This window comes from Syngnathus floridae, chromosome 11, assembly GCF_059516105.1.
Source record: "Syngnathus floridae isolate MCC-2025c chromosome 11, RoL_Sflo_1.0, whole genome shotgun sequence".
NCBI lineage: Eukaryota > Metazoa > Chordata > Actinopteri > Syngnathiformes > Syngnathidae > Syngnathus > Syngnathus floridae.
The window spans coordinates 5,986,165-6,008,439 of record NC_142423.1 but is presented as its reverse complement, the minus strand read 5'-3'; the positions used below and the strand labels follow the sequence as shown (position 1 = coordinate 6,008,439).

The following is a 22,275-nucleotide window of genomic DNA, read 5'->3' as shown; positions in this document are numbered from 1 at the left end:
AAAAGATCGAGGTGGCCAATAGCGTAGCGCTTACCTGTGTGGCCCAGGTCCACCTCTGATTGGTTAGTAATTTTCGCTTTTTATGACGTCACGTAAAACCCCGCCCTTTGGCTGAGAGGAAAGCGTGAGGAGGAGGCTCGTGGTGGACAGAAGCGCGCGGATCTCGGTCATCAGACAATCTTTTGCTGTACCCCGCAGGTAGGGCAAACTACCGCCGTTACTTTGAAATTCTTTTAGGCTGGGAAAATGTTTGATCAGTTACTGACTGACATGTGGAGAAAGCGCGTGTTGGTTTCACTTTAATTTCTGCACGGGGTTTGCACGAAGCCCTCGCATACAGTCGACTGTATAAGCGGCTTTATTAATCCTCAAGTCTGCTGACATGGTTTCTCTGTAATCATGACCTCGCGTGTGGTTTCTACTGCTGTCCGGCATGACCTCGAGTATCCTTTATTTGACTTCCCCCTTATTGATAAAGCAAATTTGCAGCTTGTAGAAGAGGTGCAAGAATTTCACTGGTGGTGCCTTGTTGACAGGAGTCAGAAATGAACCAAAAGGAATTCCATGCCAATATGCAATTTGCAGTTGCATGTCATGTTTGTCACTGGCTATTAAATAAATGTGTAGTTTTTGCACCAATATGACCCTGGGTACCTGATAGACAATATTACTATATACATTTTTTGCATAACAGAAATTGAAAGGTTTGTTTACATTCCAACATAGGTGGCATAAACCACTTTCCTATTTATAGAATAAACATGTCAGAATCATCAAATATTTGGATTCCTGTCAAAGAAGTGGTCCTTATGGAACATATTTGGAGAACAACAACAGTAGAACAGGGAGGCTTTCTGCTTTTGGAGTTTCGGTTTTCATTATTCTTCTCTTCTTAGACTCCCCTTGATGACGCTCACACTACATTTGGAATTGTGCTTTTTTGGGAGGGTCACTTAAAAACAACACAGAAATAGCAAAAAACACTTAGTTATCCTTTGATGCTGGTTCTCAAGTTCTCATGAGCAAACATGAGATTTTCGAGATATGATGACATCATAGTTGCAAAATACCAAAATAAAAAGCACAACACACCATGTGCTCTTATTTCTTGCTGTGGCGTAACTCGACTGTGGAGGCGAGTTAGAACCCATCTTGGCAATTTTGCAGATGAGTGCAGCACAGCGGATCTGAGAGGGAGGGCTCAGCCGTTGTGGTAGTGATCACAGCCGGCTTAAATCATAGCCCATCAAAGCAGCTCCTTATACCCCCTTTAGATATGACACTAGTTGCGCACTAGAGTCTCAAGATGGCATGAGCGGATCGGAAAAATAGCGCTCTATAATATAGACAAATAAAAACAAAGGGGCCTGACCTAGCGAGTGACATCATCAACCTGGGGTCAGTGTGATGGCAATATCTCTTGTGATCAGTTCAGTCCTAACATCTCCATGCTCTTTGCGAGTCCTTCATGTTCATATTTGTGTTTGACTGTTTGTCCCATTCAATAAACTGCTAAATGTGCATCGGTGACTGTGCCTTTCCTTTTCTTTTCTTTCACTTCACTCGAGGGGTGCCATATCCAAAACTCGCTCGGAAGTCAAATTTCCACTAGCAATTTTGTCTGATCAAGTAGTTTGTAATACGGAAAAATCACAAAACTGTGATTGTATTGTTTGTCGAAATTTGTGTGCACATATAAATGAATTCCACAGCCCTGTAAACCATTTCTGTTATGTCAGGCTAAATATAGGACTAGTTTTCAACACTATGTAAATTTTCACCATGCTTTAGTTACTTAGCCATTTTACAGTGCTGTCAAAACAGGTGGAATTGTAATGACATTTCTGAGACGCTGAATGAGGAAATTAGTCAGGCAAATTCTTTAACAGCAAATGAGCTTCCTTCTAAGTGGATCTGCTTCCAGCGAAGGGACTCATTCAAAACTTAGGCATGCTTGAAACCTGGCAGCAAGCTTCCTTGCAGTTTGATAATATGCCACAAGCGTGTCACATGTGCGCCCGGATCAACATTTGTACATGCATTCGTGCAAGTTGGCTTTTTAATATTTGCTTTGTCTGTCGGCGATGTAATATGTGTAACAATGTTGTTCTCAGTCAAACAGCGCACACGTCATTGTGTTCTTGTTATTGTCTATGTGTGTTTGTCTCTTCTGTCCATGCTCATCACAGGAATGGGAAACCAGTGAGTACAGTTGCTCTTTGTGTCCACCTGCAACAAGGCTGTGTGTTGCATGTCGTTTATGTTGGACTCGAAGACTATTATTTTTGCCATTGTGGATCTTCTGACCTCAAGTTTCCCCCGATTGCAAGCGACGTGCCTCCACCCACAAACTGAAGGTCATGTCACCACAGGACATGATTATAATTCTCTCATGATACCCGCATGTGTCTCTCCTCTTCTTTCCCACATTTTCAAAACTATTTTTCTTTCAGTTTGCACTAGTTATTAATTGTAGTCTGCTATCTACTCCTCAGTACTTTTTTTTTTCAGATTTTTTAACAGATTCCAAAGTAAAATGACAATTCACTTTCATTTCCTCTTTTTCTGGTTTCCTGTCTTGCAACTGTCAGTAGAGTCTGAGAATTTCTACACACAAATATCATTTCAAGCAGCAGCATCAGGAACAAACAGAAATGGAGAGACGAGGGACTTAAAACGGCATCATCAGTTTGTGTGACTGCGAGTCTTCTGAGACGCTATGTAATGTGATTTTAACTCGCTAACATGCTGCAATTGGTGCTTCATCCGCACGAACAAGCTAATGGCACACCTTAGAATTACATCTCATTTTCTGTTGCCGGTATGTGACGTTGTAAATTGCTTTACCGCAACATTTTCATGATTAGCAAAACTGAGGTTTATGATGCATTTGAAATAGAAAAGGTTTTATTCAGCGCGGGCCTTTAGAAGAAATAAAATCATTTCTCACATTTGTATAGATGCACTTGTCACAATACTTCCACTTTAATCGTGACTGTAGAAATGTCAGGTTTCATATTTCATTGAAAGAAACTTCCTTGTGCAGTTAGTATTTTAGATGCTTATCAAACGTTCACTTCTCAGGAGAATCGCATTGTTTCAATTCTTCCAACAGCACGCCCTGACTAACATAACCCTGACAGATTGCTGTGCGGTTGTTATGGATGACTTATGCAAAGTTCAAACTGTGTATAGCAAACAAACAAATGGTTGCGTAGAACTTAGTTCAACAAAGTGACCGTAAGATTTCCATCAGCTGCCACCTGTTGTGAGACACTAAAGCAATTTGGACTCTCAAATACCATCACGGCTCCGTTTGGGTTTCTATGACGACACATAGAAGCTCCTGGCCAAGGCAGCAAGCGGGCCACCCAATGTGTGTGTCACACACGTGAAATATGTAAACCTCTGCTGGAATATACTCCATTCATGTCTACTGCCAGATCATTGAAGACAACTTTGCATTAATCACCGCTCGATTCCACATGAGCTAATTGGAGATGATTTACGGAGCTATTTCTTTGTAACAAACGGAACGTTACATCATCTTATATGGCCCGACAGGGAAGTAGTTGCTGGCAGCAGGAACAGAGGAGGCGTGAGGAACGCTGATATGAACTGAGCTATTTTAGTCTGCCAGGTCTTGAGTTCGAGACACTTTGAGGGTTTATATGATGATGTCTTTGGCAGCCTCTCGCTCAAACCGTATGACGGGGACAGACAGGAATGCTGAAATTCTGAAAGAAACAATTTCTTAAGAAATGTTATCTGAAGGTTACTTATTAACTGTCATAAATTCCAGTTAGGCAATGAGTAAGTGTCTGAATAGAGATAAGACCATCATGTTTTTGACCTTTTATATTCATAGTGAGTGGATTTTTCCAGAAATTGCACAAATACTGTGGTGTCCCACTTTTGATGTTCTGATGGACAAAGTGATACATTTCATTGTCACACTGCAGCAAGTATGTCCTCCAACATATGCCAACTGGCAAATCCAGGACAAAAAGCCCAAAAATCAAACTATTGACAGGACAACAGCACAATGCCTCCAGAGCAAATTCATCCATCACCATCCTCATCGGTAGTCTCTTTGGTTACCTTGCTTTAACCACAGTTGGTTTAAGATATTTCATGGGACTGATGATGTCACATGAATGACATAAGATACACAATCGCAATTTCAACTTAACAGCCTCAAAAAACTATTTGGAAGTTTTCGGGAAATCAAGTTTTTGATTTTTGAGACATCACTTGTGAACAGTTTGAATAATAATGATCACTTTTGTTTCCCCTGCTCCTCTTGTTCTTCCGTAGTCACGTTTCTGACCGGAACAACAAGAAGATGCCGCTGGGTGACGACTGCCATAGCTGGAAGAAGAAGACAACGGATGTGAAGGAGCATTATGACTTCAAAGATATCCTCGGAACGTAAGTGCGGTTTGTGATTTTATTAACTTGAAATGTTTCATTGTTAGAATTACAATACTGTACCAATTATATTGTCAGTTTGTCTGCACTGCAGAATTTTTATAGATGCTATGGACTGGTAGAATCCACATAAATGTCATTATTCCATAAAATCCCTTTTTAATGCAATGGTATGTTGACTTCCAAGTTATTTTACTTCAAATAAGTTTCATTGGATTTGCAGCAGGTTCATGTCCCTGCAGTCATAAAAAAGCAGGTCACTAAATCAAGCTTATGATGTCCATTTTATGACACCGCGTGATGACACAATGTTAACAAAACCTTCGCAAAGAGTCACATGAAGAGCCTGTCGCTCTGTAAAGAATTGTAAATGGAACTTGAGAAAGCCTCTTAAGGAAATGCAGTTAACTTTAAACTGTTACGAAAGAGCCATGACAGCTCTGCACCCTGGAGCCGAGTAAGACACGTCCGTGACAATAAAAAATGAACACAATATACTTCACTTAGATAACTGTTTTGGTTGGGCTGCTACGTTGAATTAGCATAGATTGTCCCGGTGTATAAAAACGTTTTCTGAGGGACTGTAGATCAACAGAAAAATTCACAAAATTAAAAACTTGTCCACCCGCTACTGTCACCCATCCTCCACGCTTTCCTTGCTGCTTGGGAACTAGTGTGAGGAATGCTCAAATTCAATATTAGAATTATTTACCAGTATGACTTTCTAAGGGGACTGCCATATTGTCACACTACATGTAGAACATTGAATACAATTTGATCTCTCAACATTTAGGTGAAGAAGAGACATGAGGTGAACGGAAGGCCACTTCACGAATGTTATGACATTTATATGAATAATTTTTTAATTACTCTCATTTTAGCACTTAGCAGTGCATGACATCATTTGCTACAGACACTGCAAGGTTAAATATTGCGGTATGAGAGGAGCATTTGCCTGTGGATTACTGCGGGGAGTGTTTGAGTCAATGTGTGTGTGTGTCTCATTTGCTCTGTTTGCTTTTTTTTTTCAGGGCATTACAATCTATATTAAACCTCTTAAGAGGACATTGTGTGCGTGCGTGTGTATCATCGTGAGGATGTGCTTGTTGTTTGGAGTGGATGCTGGGATCATCTAGCACATGTCATTTGGAGACTCTGAACTCATCATCTGTATCTCAGAGGCCTCCAGTAGCAAATAATGCAGTTTCGTATCCATGGGAGGAAAGGGCCTACTTAGCTATACAAGACAATTTTTCAAAGCGAAAATGTAATTTGGGTCTTCCAGCGATGGAAAAAAAATCACTCAACGCTATGTGACAGTTTTTCTTGAAGATAATTTAGTTTATATTTCCAAATGATACAGGTTCTCACCCACGAGGTACTGCCCCTCAGCGGCTCAAGATCTTGCTGGTATTTGATTTGGAACTTGTTTTTCCTGCTTTTTTTTTTTTTTCTTATTACTACTTTGTCATGCTTGCTGATCGTCACATCAGAATATTTATTCAAGATATTTGCTTGAGGTGTTTTTTTTTCCCCACACACACACATATCCCTGTTTGACTAGGATTGTTCTGTGTGGGCAGTAGCTGATATAGAAGTGAAACTCAATATTGTTTTTGTGACTAAATTGAGATAGGGAAATCATTTTTAGTAGACAAGACTTTAGACCAGATGGAAGCAGGTCTAAATTGTGGCGCAGGTGGTGTGTGTCTGCCAAATTTTCAAAAGAAGGAAAACTTGAGCTATGTGCACAGTTAAATCATGTTAGGATTTGTGACCCCTGCTGTATTTTGATTCATGAATGAATGAAATTAGACGAGACTTTAGACCAGATGGAAGCAGATCTAAATTGTGGCGCAGGTGGTGTGCGTGTCTGCCAAATTTTCAAAAGAAGGAAAACTTGAGCTATGTGCAGTTAAATCATGCTAGGATTTGTGACCCCTGCTGTATTTTGTTTCTTGAATGAATGAAATTAGTGTACTGTTAAAATCAACATTCACACAATCAACATGGTCTTTAAACATAACTGATGGTTGCCTGGATCTTTTTCTATCTCGCCCTTCATTGCCATCCCCCAGCTCTCCACCTGTACCTGCTCGGTTTCAGGAGCTTGTTTATGGGACGAATCCTGGCTCACCGTATTACTCATCACCCACCGTGTGCCACCTTCATGCGCTATTGCCGGATTGTTGTCTTGGTAACAACTGGAGACACTTTCCAGAATGGACTCAAACAGTCACTATGGAAACAAAGTTTTTTGATTCGCTATTGTGTGCATTCGGAGACTGCGAAACTCTCGCTCACATGCACAGAAAAGAACAGCAGTAAATACAGTACACTAGATGGCACGCTTTTGTTTTGGTAAGCATGTTACACGCAGCCTCGCTTGACCAAACATCCGTATAATTTGATCATGTTGCTGGCATGAGGCATATGTGAAGACATGCACTAAGGGAGTTCCATACATTGTAGAAGATTCTATGTTCTAGAATGTTTCTGGCAAAGGAGAGAGAGCAAAGCATTAGGGAGCGACACAGCCATGTGATTGACAATCCCAAAAAAAAAAGTCTAAATATTGTAAATTAATTTGTTCACCATCAGACAATATTTATGATGCCAACGCTTGAAGTAACATTTCATGGAGGTATACTATGAAGTTACCCATCGTATGAGTGGATACGACACATCTGTATAAAAATAAAACTACAAACTCCAATTCCAGTGTCATTGGGACATTACTTTGACTCCCGAGTTGTCGCCTCACGGTTTTGTAATCAAAACAGATGGGGATTAATAATGCACACAGGCACTGCAATCAAATCAAATCCTCTTTGGCCTTCTCGGTTTTCTCTTTGCTGTTATTTATGTTAATCTGTTCTTATTCTGTTTTTGTGCGTCTGTGACTTGGGAGCCGTTCCTGGTTTGACACTTAGTGCGCTGTGGAGGCTGCATCCTCGTGTCCTAGCGTGGAAGACATTTTTCTGCTATATCGGAATTGCACCAAGTCATTGACTCCTGTTTGGTTGATTGCTTATGGCTGCTGCAATGTACACTGGCCCGAGTAATATTCAAATCAAAATATCACATGGATATGAGAAAAGGGTCTGGAGGAAACCATATGATGCATACAATACACAGAAATGCAGGTTATTTAGGGTAGGGACTTTTGTTTCCCATGTTTTCCTTGGCAGCATTTCAAATATTGATGTGTTTTGTGCATGTTGCTTATTATGCCGTAAGATCATTTCTCAAATCTTGAAGGTTATATATAGATTCACAAGTCCCATATGGGAAACAATTTATTTATGTATTAGCTATTCTTAACTTCTGTGGAGTGCTTTGTTTGATACGAACATTCAAAAGGCACTTCGAGTCTTCTGCTCATTTCAAACCTGCTTTTCTTGTCAGAGTACAACATTGTGCGAGCTGCAATTCCACAGCTACAAAACTTCCTCCCATTACTCCCTCTGGCTTTGAGGTTTTCTCTACCCGACTGCACAAACAGGCTGTGTTGACATTTTAAACATGTTGTCATTTCGAGAACAAGCGCTTGGGTTTACCCATTTGCTGGATAAACGAGAACTTCATTCAGCTCAGGATACTTTGCAAAGTGCATAGGGATGGAGCAATGGGGACTACGGGATGGATGGATGGAAGGAAGTGAAGGGGAAAATGTGGAGAGAGTGACGCAATGGCCTAAAATCATTAGCCCTGATGGATCGGCCCCTGACAGTCTGTGGTAGAATGATGACACAGTGGCCTCGGCTATTGGCCTTGAGTGGTGTGTGTGTGTCACTGGACCACCTTTTTTAAATGGATTGAAAAATGCTTGAAAAAGCTACCAGATTCGACTCCAGATTTCAAAAATAGTAATCAATCATTTTTTTGTCTATAAAAAAATAATAATAAGATGATGATTATCGTAGCCTGCACCTAAAATTTGTTTCAAACCCTCGACTTAAATTATAAATGTGGGTTGCATGAGATGGATTGGGGATGCAACATTTAAAAACATCATTTGTCATTTAAAGTTAATTGCTTAAATTATTTTAATGCGGTTGTTAACCAGATCGTTGTCACAGAAGCGACTCCCTTTAACCTTTGGGGTTCCGCTCTATGTTTACGAGAATGTGATGTAGAAAGTGCTGTCGGGACTATTTGGCTGTGAAAAGAGGAACCTTTTGCTCCACTTGTTCCCTCTCGGCTATTACACTGATTTCGACAACAATTCAGCACTTTGAGAGCACTCAGCTTCTGAGTACAATGTTCAACAACTCGGTCTGTTTTGTGAGCGTTTGTGTGAGACACGTATCCAAGCGTCTGAACAAGACAAATTTGATTTAGGATCTCAACATGCATAACTTTGCATAACTTTAAATAAAGTGTCAATACTTTATAAATGACATATTTTACTGTAAGAAAACTTAAATCTAATTCAGTAATGTATTCCATTATTTTTCCTCTCTGTTCAGAACTCTTTTGCTTCAAACAAACTAGATTTCCATGCAAAGATGTCTGGATTTAGACCATAGTACCTTCCATGTTGGTCATGAATAAACTTCTGCACAAACATTTAGTTGATGAATATGTACAGTATGCTGTTCAGCTTCTTCAGAGACACGAGTACAGCAATAGCTGCTGCTGTAATGTCAAAGGAATGCTAAACCAAACTACTGCATATGTGAAGTGCCTTTAGATCATTTTAGAATGTCAAACCCAGATTCAACATACAGCGCTGCTTCCTCTTGAGACCAAGGCTCGAAATAACTTGAGGAGCAGTTTAGCTAATCAATGACTTCAATCGACGAACAACTCTCCAGTTTTGAGGAACATATTTTGAATGTTAGGCCCAGGGATCTGATGCAATGGTTTTATTTAAAAAAAAAAAAAAAAATTAACAATAGAACAAATGTAAAATCTGTTTACTTTTTTTGGAATCAACATTTTTGTTTGTATGCAATTTCAAAGAAATACAAAATTTCAGTTTAAATTTAATGTTTTTGAATCCATTGTACGGTCCTTTAAATATTCAAAGCTGCTATTTTGCTCTTCAAATCAGGATACGCACCACTTTAACTTAAGATCTGTGGAAGGTGTAGGCACTCGATCACTTCAACCACAATTCCAGTCTTTCAACATTACATGTCAATCTTAGGTTAGCTTAGCAATTAGCATGGATTCTCTGGCCTCTGTTAAATTTAGTTCTTGTCACCTCTTTGTGACAACTTGACAGAATGTAAATTGTGGAGCTGATGATTTACTAGTTTAGGGATGAGTCCACAACGTGTTTGAAGCTAGCTGAAGCTTGTCGCGAGCTAGCTACTGCAGCGTAACACCTAGCTAGCTTGCCTCGACTACCCAAAACGTCCCAAGGTGACATTACCGCATTGCATTAATCCAGCAAAACTCATTTCCGCAATTCAGAAAAAATCAAAAAAATCTGTGATTTCAAGTTTACATGTTCAATATGTTTTAATGAGGCACAAATTGCAAATATTGACTCAAAATTGTGAGGTTAAACCGCTTATTTCAAACCTTGCAGATTCATTTGTCACATCGTCTCAATCACACCCTGATGGTGGCTTATCATTTTAAAGGAGTCAATGGTGAGCCTCGCTTTCATTAGATGACAACCAGTGAGCTGGTGCAATTCGCTCCTTACACAAAAATGAAAAGTGGCATGCTACTTAATGCATCCTCAAGCGTTAACAGCATTTGTCTGATTGCAGCGATTTTTCTGATTTCCAGAAAATCTGTGTGTGTGACAATCCTCCCGCTACATGGAAGGACCTGTGAAATTTGTCTAAAAGCTTTTTTTAGTGAGTGTCTGAGCAGGAGGTCTGTTTTTGTTACTTTTATTAGTCATTGTTTGTGTGAGATATCTGAATCAAATGAATTCACAGTAATCATTAACAAGGAAATTTGGACTCAAAAGGAACAGCGAATACCTTTATGGAGCAGATGAGTCTCTCAGCATGAGAGCTGTCCCTCTTCATCTATTTTTCATATCACTCCCGCTCTCGTTTTCTCTCTATCCAATATTAAATACTATATCTCCTATTTTTTTGTCCTCAATCCATTATTGGCCCACTGATGTCCCAGATAGACACCTGACCTAACCCCAAAACTAGAATATCTCTTTTTCTGTGCCTTGCTTTGACGTCACTGTCTTTTTTTCTAACATCTAAATTGCAAAATGATGCAGCTAAGACCTTCCTCCATTACAGAGTAAGAAGCATAAATAGTGTCATGCACTTCAAAGCACAGGACAACATGTTATTCCGCGTCTCAGCCAAAGCAATGAATTAGGCTTGTGTCTCTTACTCACACTCAAGCATTGATAAGTCTGTTGGTTAGCATCCAAAAATGTAAACACAACTTGATAGTGTTTCCTATCCGGTCCCGAACCAGAAAATTCATCCCTGCTTACTGCACTCCGCAGTCCTTCAGCCCTACCCTGACCTAATTTAAGCAGAAGCTTGTATCTCAGAACAGTGCAGCTCAGCATGGCCGTGCCCGCCAGTTCCTGGAAAACACACAAACAAAAACACACGTATGGTCGGCTTATGCACCTCCCATCTGCTCCTGGAAAAATATCCCTAAAACATTTTGAAATATATACTTGAATGGTTGATAGTCCTAGTCAGTATTATTTATATCCCTTCTTTCCTGCTTTACAAGCTCCCTGTATATTAGCGAACAGACTTAATGATTCTTGAGGTACTCTAATCTTAAGTACAAGACATCCTAATGGACGCTTGTTTGTTTTGCAACTTAATTACACGCTAGAGTATCATAATGTATGTTCCATAGCTTCTGTAAATGGACCTGGGAAATGTATCAATTCTTATGTTGGTCAGAATATCAGCAATTCAAAGTTGAGAAAAGGTCTTGATTTTTATTTCATCATTTTAAGATCAGTCATTTTTATTTGATTTATTCAGATTTGACCAAAGCTGTTAACAGCTCTCCTTCTGTAGTGTGGCGATTTTACAAGGCCTTTTTATTTTCTTTTTAACGGGCTTAAGCCTAACAAAAAATGGGTGTTAACCTTCCAGTGACTCTTTTGCAATCTAAAGAATGAGGTCACATGTGTCTGTCACTAGCTATTATCACTGTCAAAGCAGATTTACACTTTTATAATACAAATTGATATATTTACAAAGGGGTTCACGGGGAGAATGACTCACAGAATTTGATTTTTCACTCCAGATGCCTGTATGGAAATTGTTAGTTATTCTCACTTTCCGATTTACATATGGAGTGATATGTTTGTGATAGAAGAGGTGGGAAGTGTGAGGCATTTCTGTCACCACAGCTTCCCATCCCTCTGTTCAGAATCATCAAAAAAAAATTTTGTCAACAATCTATGTGTGTGTGTGTTTTTTGAAATGCTGATCCCCATTTGGTTCTGCAATGAGCTGGAGCTTATCCCAGCTGATTTTTTTTCCACACCTTGGACTGGCAATTCACACTTATGTGCAAGTAGAAGACAAAATCACACATAGGCTAACATGCTAACTCCCTGCTAACATATGGGGACATTTTTTTTGTTTTTATGCAGTTTTGTTGTGAAAATACTCTTGAAGTTTTAAATCAACATGTTCTGCTGATAAAAATATGAGATCTCCGAGTAAAAGAGTGATTAAATTTGAACAGCCCACAGAGCCAAGGATGGTCTTTTTGTTTCCCGGCCAGCATCCCAGTTGGAATTCTCTCTCAGTTTTGATTGGACCAGATGGTCCTGCCCTGTCTCTCTGACCTTTCCGCAGGCAACACTTTGTCAACTGTGCAAGGCTTCTTGACCAACTTCTCAATGGCACAGATAATACATCTGCTTTGTGTTTTTCTTTTTTTTTATTTGTCATGACACCATACCCAGCACGCAAATCTTTTTATTTAATCTCTACTTAAACTCTTTTGACTTTATCTTGACACAGCAGCACTGTCTGTAGATGACAGTTAAAAAGAAAACAGAATTGTGGCAAAAAGATTTATATTTGAGCACATATTTTTTTCTTGAACACTGGTCATATTGTGGCGGCTCGGTGGCGCACTGGGTAGCACGTCCGCCTCACAGTTAGGAGGGTGCGGGTTCGATTCCACCTCCGGCCCTCCCTGTGTGGAGTTTGCATGTTCTCCCCGGGCCCGTGTGGGTTTTCTCCAGGCACTCCGGTTTCCTCCCACATTCCAAAAACATGCTTGGTAGGCCGATTGAAGACTCCAAATTGTCCCTAGGTGTGAGTGTGAGTGCGATTGGTTGTCTTTCTCTGTGTGCCCTGCGATTGGCTGGCAACCAGTTCAGGGTGTCCCCCGCCTACTGCCCGATGACGGCTGGGATAGGCTCCAGCACGCCCGCGACCCCCGTGGGGACTAAGCGGTTCAGAAAATGGATGGATGGACTGGTCATATTGTCTGTAACCAGCTCAGTAAACTCAACTGGCCTTTTAATGTTATTTTTTTTAATACTCTAACATCGCCTTTTTATGACTTTATTTATTTTAAATAAAAAAAAATTCATCCCTTGTGAGCTGTAATTGCATTGGCTGTTGCACCAAACTAATAAATTACAATAAGATCGTAAAATGATGATAAATTTGAGTAAAACATTTATAACATTTGATTGCAGATGACGCTAATCCTTTTTCCATCTTAAGTGTTAACCGCTGTAAATTGTCATTAATGCCGTGCACTTCTGTTTTGGGGGAAAAGTGCAAAAAAGCCAAAGAAAATTATTATTATTATTATTATTATTATTCACAGCACTGCGCTATTGGTCGGATGATACGTCAGGGGTGTGTATTACAATGGCTGTTAAAAAATACTCGCAACACAGTGTTTGCAAATGACTTCATTGTTTGTGTGAACCACGAGTTGACACTTGGCCGCTGCTCTCTGCTCTGTCAAAAAGCGTATGGTGAACATCAACTCAATCCTCCAGATGCTGCCAAGGAATGCGCAGCTCTCCACGCTGCTGGATTTGTGCCAAAATGAACGGCCTTTCCGCAGCCCTTTGACTCTTGTCCATGTGACTAGAGGGGCCTGTGGTGATTGTTGTTATGTTCAGGAAATGGAACCCGTAAATCTCATTACATGCTTTTCATGGGTGATAGGATTGTAAAGTTTATGTTGTGGGAATTATCCGCGGAACTTCGAGAAATCCAATCAGACCGCTTTCCCAATTTCCATGAAATATGTCTTTAATATATCTTTAAGTCTGACACTTTGGAGCTGTGCCAAAATGCCACCAGAAATGTGCGCCCCTGCTGTTCACCGGGTCATGGGAAAATGTTGTCGTGCTTTGTTTGTTATTGTTGGTTTCCTAAGGAAGAGAACAAGTACAAAAAGAATCTATAGCAGCTACTATGCAGCAGGGAGGGAAATAAATCCAGTGAGTGCACTTCAAAATGTCACAACACTGCAATATTTCCTTAGTGTTATCTCACTAACGTTAATCAATATGTAGTGCTGCATTGATTGATATTCTATTTGTGGCATTAAAGTGGTATTTTTTGTATTTTTAATCCATGAACGCAGACTGAATTGACACAATCAGTCGGCCATATATTCATCATCAAAATGCTTTTGGGGTGTTTCAGGGGAGCCTTCTCTGAGGTGGTCCTGGCAGAGGAGAAGAGGACCCAAAGGTTGGTGGCCATCAAGTGCATCCCCAAGAAGGCGTTGGAAGGCAAAGAAAACAGCATTGAGAATGAGATTGCAGTGCTGCACAAGTGAGTTCAATCATTTGGGTGTGATAAGATCTTCATACAATCACCATGGAGAGCCCTGCTCAAGATGTTCAGGGTCACGCAAAGGCCACCTGCCTCGAGCCCATTTCGTTGAGTGTTTCAAACATCCTTTCTTTTAAATGTAGACAGAATTACAGAGGGTTGTGAAAATGGCATTTCTGCATTGGTTCCCAAGTTATTTTTAGAGCTGTTGTTGCCTGGGTTACAGCAGACACACAACTCAAGTACTCGAGGTACAGATGGTTGAGGGGATACAGGTGGGGATTAGAAAGCAGATCTGTTACAGTTTCGACCAAATGAAGCTAACTGATGTAAACTGCTTTGCCCTGTGGGACTTTGTGTGTACTTATTGGAGGATTTGATTACTCTTTTTCCCCTTGGAAATATACAAAGTGGGGAAAACATTATGAAAACTACATGAAGTTGTTCGAGCCTGCACAAAAATCATAGTTCCTTTCAACATGTGTCACAGCTCTTCTCTAATTTGCTGACTTTTGCCCTCTGACACCCCGTGAGGTGCAGAGGTCAGCAGATGACTCACCAGCTTTCCTTTCTTCCCCCACTCCTCAAGTCACCGTGACCAGTGTCAGCCTTAGCGACGCCGCATCCATCCCTCGCCCACACAAACACATAAAACAGCCGCTCACAAACATGGCGTTATTAAATGCGAACGTGGGTGTGGACGCGCACGCACGTACGCACACGCTAGCACATGTCCGAGAGCTGCGCGCCTTTAATCCGACATTCATCCCTTCTGGGGTCCGTCAATCCTCTCGCGCTCAGATAAGCAGATGGATGAATGAAGCCGCATTGTTTTAGTCATCACTGTAATCCAGCGGGACTTTGGACCTCCAGTACAGCTGTGCCCTTCACGTCAACTGGACACTCACACTGTAACAATATTAGAACAGAATGTGAGCACATTAATTATATACAGAAGCATTGACCGGAATTTGGGGATTTTTATATTATGTTTTCTTCCTATATTGTTTATTTTTTTAATTAATGTTATTAAATAATTGGTAAATTGATTATACGTGTACTGAAAACAATAAATAATTATTGTATGTATTAAATTCATTTACATATACATATTTTTCCCCCCGCCCTGGCTCATTTGTCTATTTTTGTACAATATTATATAGTATATATAATCTTTTATATATATTATATTTATCAACATTGGCTGCCACTGAAGGAAGAGAATTTATTTGTATGTTTTTAACCAACCTTGACACTTTCCTTGCAGGATTAAACATGCCAACATTGTGACTCTGGAAGAAATATTTGAAAGTAAATCGCACCTCTACCTTGTCATGCAACTGTGAGTATTCACATATGTGTGAGTTTGTAGATCGTGGTTTGTGCCATCTCCCACACACTGCTTGTCACATGCCATTAATTGCACTCTGTAACACACACACACATGCATGACGCTTACTCACGGACACCGGTGGTGAGTTTTGCCTTCACAGTACACCTGCACCCTGTCAGCCTGCCGCCCACTTTAGTGACTGAAATGTCAGGGGGAAAGAGAGGAGATGACAAAAGGGATGGATAAGGATCAGGAATTTTATTTAATTAGCCTTCAGAAACTACACATGATTGATGCGGGACATCAAAACCGCAGCTGTATAAAATGATAAAGGCAGAGAGGGAGTGTGAAAAGATAAATTCCTTTTCTATTTGAGGTCATTGTACTCCCTTGTAATAGTTCTTAGTCCTCAACAATTTAAGCATGACCTGGTTGCATAGTCGTGAATCTTATTATGTTAACTGAATCAGGCCAAGTTCCAACTATTAATACAAAAATATTATCAATGTGGCTAGAAGGGTAACAACAACTAATATTTATATTAATATATATATATTTAAATATTTCTTTGCAGCATAGTATAAACATATTTCACATTTGTGTACGTTTTAAGACATTTGGATATTTAGGTTTTAAATACTACTTTGTAAGCTAAATTACGTCGCCATCTATTGGCCATTTTGTGGTAGCAGCATCAGATTTTTTTTCCCCCCTTTTTCGCTCAAATATTTTATACGAGTATAAAGTCTTATTTTTTTATTTGCATGTCACACATTACTGGCCATCCAAATATGTGGGTCTCTTTCTTTTGTCCATTCAGGGTGTCTGGTGGGGAATTATTTGATCGCATCATAGAGAAGGGCTTCTACACAGAGAAAGATGCCAGTAAACTCATTCAGCAGATTCTGGATGCTGTCAAATATCTCCATGATATGGGAATCGTGCACCGAGACCTCAAGGTTTTTCTTTTTTGTAATTGTTTTAATGAAAAATGTGTCCTTGATCTGATTGCAACACAACCCCTCCATTGGGATTTCAAATGACTGTATTGTGGCCACAGAGCTGAGTTTCCAAATTATGTATTCAGGACAAGAGTGACTTAATGAAATGTTCTCCATGTCTGCTTTGCATCACAGCCGGAGAATCTGCTCTACTACAGCATGGAGGAAGACTCCAAAATCATGATCAGCGACTTTGGTCTGTCGAAAATCGAGGGTTCTGGTAGTGTGATGTCCACAGCCTGTGGAACACCCGGATATGTCGGTAAGTCTGCAAACGACCCTTGAGGGGTTAAACTATTAGATACCGATTTTTATCTTGAAATTGTAATGCAATAAATCAACACAGAAGGTGGATTTTTTTTTTCCCCCAAATGATTCATTGTGTTTATTTCAGCACCTGAGGTTCTGGCCCAGAAACCCTACAGTAAAGCAGTAGACTGCTGGTCCATTGGAGTCATAGCCTACATTCTGTGAGTGCGCAGACATGTTTTTTTGGGGGGGAACCAATTGTGTCTCTTAGCAACTGTTGTTAATTTATCAACTCCCAGGCTGTGCGGTTACCCTCCGTTCTACGACGAGAACGACGCCAAACTGTTTGAGCAGATCCAGAAAGCGGAATACGAGTTTGATTCGCCGTACTGGGACGACATCTCAGATTCAGGTAGTGCACAGATTTTAAAATGTTGGACTGTTAATAAGATGAGATGTCAAATGGCAAAGAAATGAATTAAGGCTTTCACCACTATATAGCATCTCACAGGAATCATCAGATACCTTAGTAAATTTCCATACCTTGGCATCAGAATAATCAGACTCTGTAATTAATTATCTTGACAGCTAAAGATTTCATAGTCCACCTGATGGAGAAAGACCCCAGCACACGTTACACCTGCGAGCAGGCCCTGCAGCACCCTTGGTACTTCTCATTTTTACCTTTCATTAGCATTTAGCGACTGGAATTGTAATGAAAATGTATTCATCTTAATGCTAAGAACATTTTTGATTTTGAAAAGTCAATTCCACTTGTACTAATATAGGCACATGCACACACACATTCAAATGCACACACACACACACACACACACACACACATGTCCAAACTGATATGTTTTCTCACTTCAGGATTGCCGGAGATACCGCTCTCGACAAGAACATCCATGAGTCTGTCAGTGCGCAGATCAAGAAGAACTTTGCCAAAAGTAAATGGAGGGTAAGATATTTTCTATTTGCATGACGACAGTATTTGTATTTGGATCTAATCTTCATGTATCGCTTCAGCAAGCATTCAACGCTACAGCGGTGGTCCGCCACATGAGGCGTCTTCAACTGGGCACCAACCATGAAGGACCCAACCAAGCCACCCTGACGAGTCCGTGCCGAGCGCACCTTCTGCTCCCAGGGGAGGACACTCAAAATGCAGGTATAGAAGTCGCTCTTTTGCTCTGAATTAAAAATAAAAAATTTTTTTGGTCTGAATCTGTGATAGTGCGCTAAAAAAACACCTTGGAGGTGGTGTTGTGATGTTTGACCCTGCTTTCGTTTAGAATCTTGCGGGGAGACGGGATGCTCCCAGGCACTGGACGGGGACGGCATGGACCCTCTGTCCAGCTGTACTTACCGCTGCCATCCGACCAGCCGGGTGTGATCCCCGTGCCGCTTCACTGCCTCGTCGACCCCAGTGATTTTTTTCCATTTTTAAACCCCCTCGGTGAAACCAGAGGTTGCGACTCTCTCACACCCTCCTCGTGTCTGGTTAGGAATGAGGCGTCATTATGACCTCTCGCCTGCAGGGGGAGCAAGTATGTCCAGTCTGGGAAGGAAGGAGATTGAGAAAATCGGGAAGCGGTGATTGATGATTATGATGACTAGCAGACTGGACAGGTAGTTGGTGCTCAGACAATTCAGAGTAGAGGGGGAGGAGTTTTTCTTTCCAAAGCAGGACAGAGCTGAGACTATTATTTGGACACAGCCTGTGCTTGCTGTTGTTGCTATTTGTTTTGTGCTATTTGTGCATGATCAGAAAAGAAATCCCCCGGGCATGTTTTATCTTTGAAAGATGCTCTCTTTCGCTTGTCATCGAGGACGGGGGTACCATAAGCAAAAGCCTTTCCGAGATCTTTTTGCAGTCTTTTGAATGTAACGGGATATAGTAGTGCAAAGTCAGCACAGATCTGTCTACTATAAAGAGACCATTTTAGACAATCTGTGATCTTTATGCAAAACTCCAATCCGTCCCTATGTAGCCTTTTATGAGATGGTATATACAGTATCTGGTGTTTCCGTGCGGCTGCAACAAAGGCTTCCCCTTTGGTATTCTTTCAACCTCTTGAACCACTTGAAGACAGGGATCCTATCTTTGTCTATGGTGCCTTTAGGGTTTACAGTTTGATGGATTTATTTCGGGTGGGAGCTTCTCAAGTGTGTGTATCTGCACAGTCTTTATGTTTTATATTTATCGCATTTGTAGCTTTACAATGTTTTGTTTCCCTCGAGGTTAGCTGTGGTTATGATCTTTTTATCATATTGTTTTTAATCCAGGCAAATTGTAATCAGAGTTGATATTATACAAGCCTGAAGATAAAGAAGTATCTTCAATGTGTACTGTAATCATGTTATTTTACAAGCAGACTAAGAACTACATTAAAGAATGTCAATGCGTCATTATTTATTTTATTTCCTCACCACTCTCTTGTGTTGTAGACAATCCTGTAATGTAATCTACAAGAAATTCAAATGCACCCCAAAAACATACATATGTGCAAAACTGTTGTAAGTATATTTGCCATGAGCTGAGCGCTAAAGAGAACTAAGCGAGATGAAAAGATAACATAACGGTGTTGCTTCTAAATGAAAATGTTAAAGCTTTATTCAGCATTTCGTCAGGTAAGGTAATGTGGTTGTGTTTTTGGACAGTAACTGTAAAATGTAAACTGTATTTTACAGTGTTTCCAAAAGTGAATTTTTTGCTTCTGTAGCTTTCAAAAGTACTCCAATTGGGGGTGGATAGTGAACTTAACAGAATTCCTGTTGTTATGCCAGTGTTTTATTGTGCAGGCTGAGCCTCAGTGATGACTGACATGTTGTCAGAATTCTAAACAGTTAATTAATCTATTATTATTATGACATAATCAGAAGCCCCCCCCCCAGAAGTCTATTTTATGATCATATGGTGTCCCCTTTTTGAAAACTGGGCCAAAACTCCAAAAAAGGAAAGAAAATTGAACATTCCTGCTCAATGAAGCAAATGATGATGACATGCATTACCATGTAGCCATGACCTCACCACTAAACTTGCTGTGGTAGGATTTTTTATTTTTTTTTTGTACTGGGGGGTTGCAGACAACAGGGTCGGACATACACAACTATATCTGCTTTCAATTACAGCATTAGAAATGCTCTTCACCGGGATAAAGGGAAAATATTAATGTGAAGGTTTCTCATTGAAATAGATTTGTCATACAAAGCAGTGCTTTTACCACGTTGTCTTTTTTTAACAGTATTTTAAATTGTAAACAAAGATGCAATGCATCATGGGCTGTGGAAAAGTGGCTGTAAGTGAAACACATTAAACTCCTTGTCTATGCAGTAGCCATTTGTCCTGTTCTATTCTTTTGTCCTTATTTTGATTCAATTGGATCGTACATTGTGTGGCCAGCTGCGAGGGTGAAGCAGGTCCAAATAAATGTGACACTCGGATCCAAAATGGCTGCATCTGAAATATTCATTCTCCAAAAACAACCAAAATAGAAATTGTGTGTGGGTCAATGACAGACATCTCTGCAGGGGAAGCTCTTCTTGCTTAGGAACCTTCATCCCTTTGCGATACTTGCTGAGCTGAAATGAAATGTACAGGTTGAAGTGACATCTGTCAGCAGAGCTCTGTCAGCACATGCCGGAGGTTAATGTGTGTTTGTTGTCACAGAAACGGAGAGTTTCTCACCTCCTGTTGTTTTGAGTTTCACATCAACTGAAGTTATAAATTAATGAAGAATGCCTTTGATAGTTGCCACATCTGCCTGCTTCACACATCTTGTCTGGAAGTGGAACCAGACCAAATGCAGGGTTTTCTGGGTTGATTTTCAGGGGTGTCAATGCAACAGCATATAAAAGCTCTTCAAAGCCCAAAAAAATAGCAAATCATCAGCAACATCAAACTTATAATATATATTTATATATATTTGTTAAATGTAAACTGATTTTTTCTCAAAACAGATTTTTCTTAGACGCCTCATATATATGTACAGTTTTATATTATTTTTGTTTGACTATATATGGAACTTTTTCAAGATTAATTCATATTTTTAATCAAATAATAATAATATTTTAATGATTAAATGATTGATGATGATGAAGATTCACCTTTTATCAACTTTCCCACGCGATCACATCTTTGGTAAGCAAACCAAACACTCATATTCCCAACTTTTATCTGCAGCCCTTTTTTTGTTTTGGGAGAAGACACAGATTGCTCAAATAATCAATGTTTTGCTTGGGCTGAAACTGCAAAAAAACCCCGGATAAAAGTCTTGATTGCCGTCAGATTTTCCTGTATCCTGTGGCCTGGTTCAGAGCAGGTTATTCGAGCATAAACAAAACAAAGTCCCTGAGGTGTTGAAGCACAGTAGAGGGTGAGAGACTTGAAATTATACAATGAGATCATCTTCCACTTCACTGGGATGAACAGCTCGCAGTTTTCGGAACAATTCATTCACCATGCGTGTTTTCCTTTGAGCACATTTGTGAGACAAAATAGTCACAGCAAGGAAGCGGATTATTAAAGGAAGGGGAAATATAAACAGGATAATGAAAGTGTCACATAGAAAAGTGTTGCTGGCAAAAAGAAAGGAACCACAAATTTCTCCAGCAATTAGACTCACTTACTATAAATGTAACATTCAAAGGATGTTCTTTCCAAGTAGAGATGATGCTGTGTTGATTTAATGCACCATGCCCCTTTTCATGGCCATTTAATTTCCATTCAATTTTAACCCATTCAATATTAAACTTTGTTTTACTTTTCATTCGTTCTCAGATAAGTATGTCAATGAGAGTCGGATGAAACAGGATGCCCAAGGAAAAACATCTTTAGATGATTATTCCAAATATGTGAAACTGGTTATGGGGGGTGGTTGGACTTGTTGAGTTTCCTCTGGGTGCACTGGTTTCCTCCCACAGTCCAAACACATGCACTTTACATTAAGTGGAAACTTGACCCCAAGTGTGGTTGCCGACATGTCATGTCCACGTGCATTTTAAGATGGTGACATGGATGGATAGGTAACGACGTGATTTGCATGAGCGTCGACTTTCTGGATCCATCTGGTATAAATTAGCAAAGAGAACCTTTTTTGAGGCCTCATGGAAATATGTTGACTAGGCTGACCGTAATTGTAAACCAGCGACATTTTAGTCGGTAATTGTGCTTCAGGTGTTCATACTTGTTGACACTATTGTCGCTTGTCACCCCCGACCCAAAAAAAAATAAACACGGATGGAAAACTAAATAGAGAACAAGGTTAAGCTTCCGTCTGTCTTCAACAGCTCTGTCAACAAACACATCAAGTCCCATTCCTCCGTAAGCCTGTTTGGTGAGGGATGGAAAGTAAAGGAACAAAGGAGAGTCTCTTTTGCCTTAGGAAAAATAAATGAATGAAGAACAATGCGTCCTTTAATAGATGACATGTAAATACTGTTTAATGTCAAGACTGGTATTGTAACCTAAATGTCCTGAGCTGAGAATCTTTGACAATATTATTATGCATACAGTCTGACTATGGAA

At 40.1% G+C, this 22,275-nt stretch overlaps 1 protein-coding gene across 4 annotated transcripts; it reads left to right on the top strand.

Moving 5' to 3' along the window:
* Positions 1-75: 75 nt before the first annotated feature.
* On the top strand, positions 76-20,084 carry camk1b (calcium/calmodulin-dependent protein kinase Ib). Of its 4 annotated transcripts, XM_088390049.1 has the most exons (13): positions 113-198; positions 2,190-2,202; positions 4,318-4,431; positions 14,031-14,162; positions 15,430-15,504; positions 16,316-16,454; positions 16,632-16,758; positions 16,891-16,966; positions 17,045-17,157; positions 17,334-17,412; positions 17,619-17,706; positions 17,775-17,916; positions 18,041-20,084. In XM_088390049.1, exons 2-13 carry the CDS (start codon positions 2,192-2,194, stop codon positions 18,139-18,141), a joined length of 1,197 nt encoding a protein of 398 aa, XP_088246175.1. In that variant the 5' UTR covers positions 113-198; positions 2,190-2,191; the 3' UTR covers positions 18,142-20,084. The 4 variants fall into 4 exon arrangements, with proteins under 4 accessions (XP_088246176.1, XP_088246175.1, XP_088246178.1 ...); XM_088390050.1 differs by lacking the exon at positions 2,190-2,202 and having other exon boundaries at positions 76-198; XM_088390052.1 differs by lacking the exons at positions 113-198; positions 2,190-2,202 and adding an exon at positions 2,227-2,721.
* The last annotated feature ends 2,191 nt before the right edge of the window (positions 20,085-22,275 follow it).

Excerpts from the sequence above, each read along its gene's own strand:
- camk1b (XM_088390049.1), top strand. Across the intron at positions 16,455-16,631 it reads TCGTGCACCGAGACCTCAAG|CCGGAGAATCTGCTCTACTA; the intron begins GTTTTTCTTTTT and ends TTTGCATCACAG. Across the intron at positions 17,413-17,618 it reads CAGGCCCTGCAGCACCCTTG|GATTGCCGGAGATACCGCTC; the intron begins GTACTTCTCATT and ends TTCTCACTTCAG.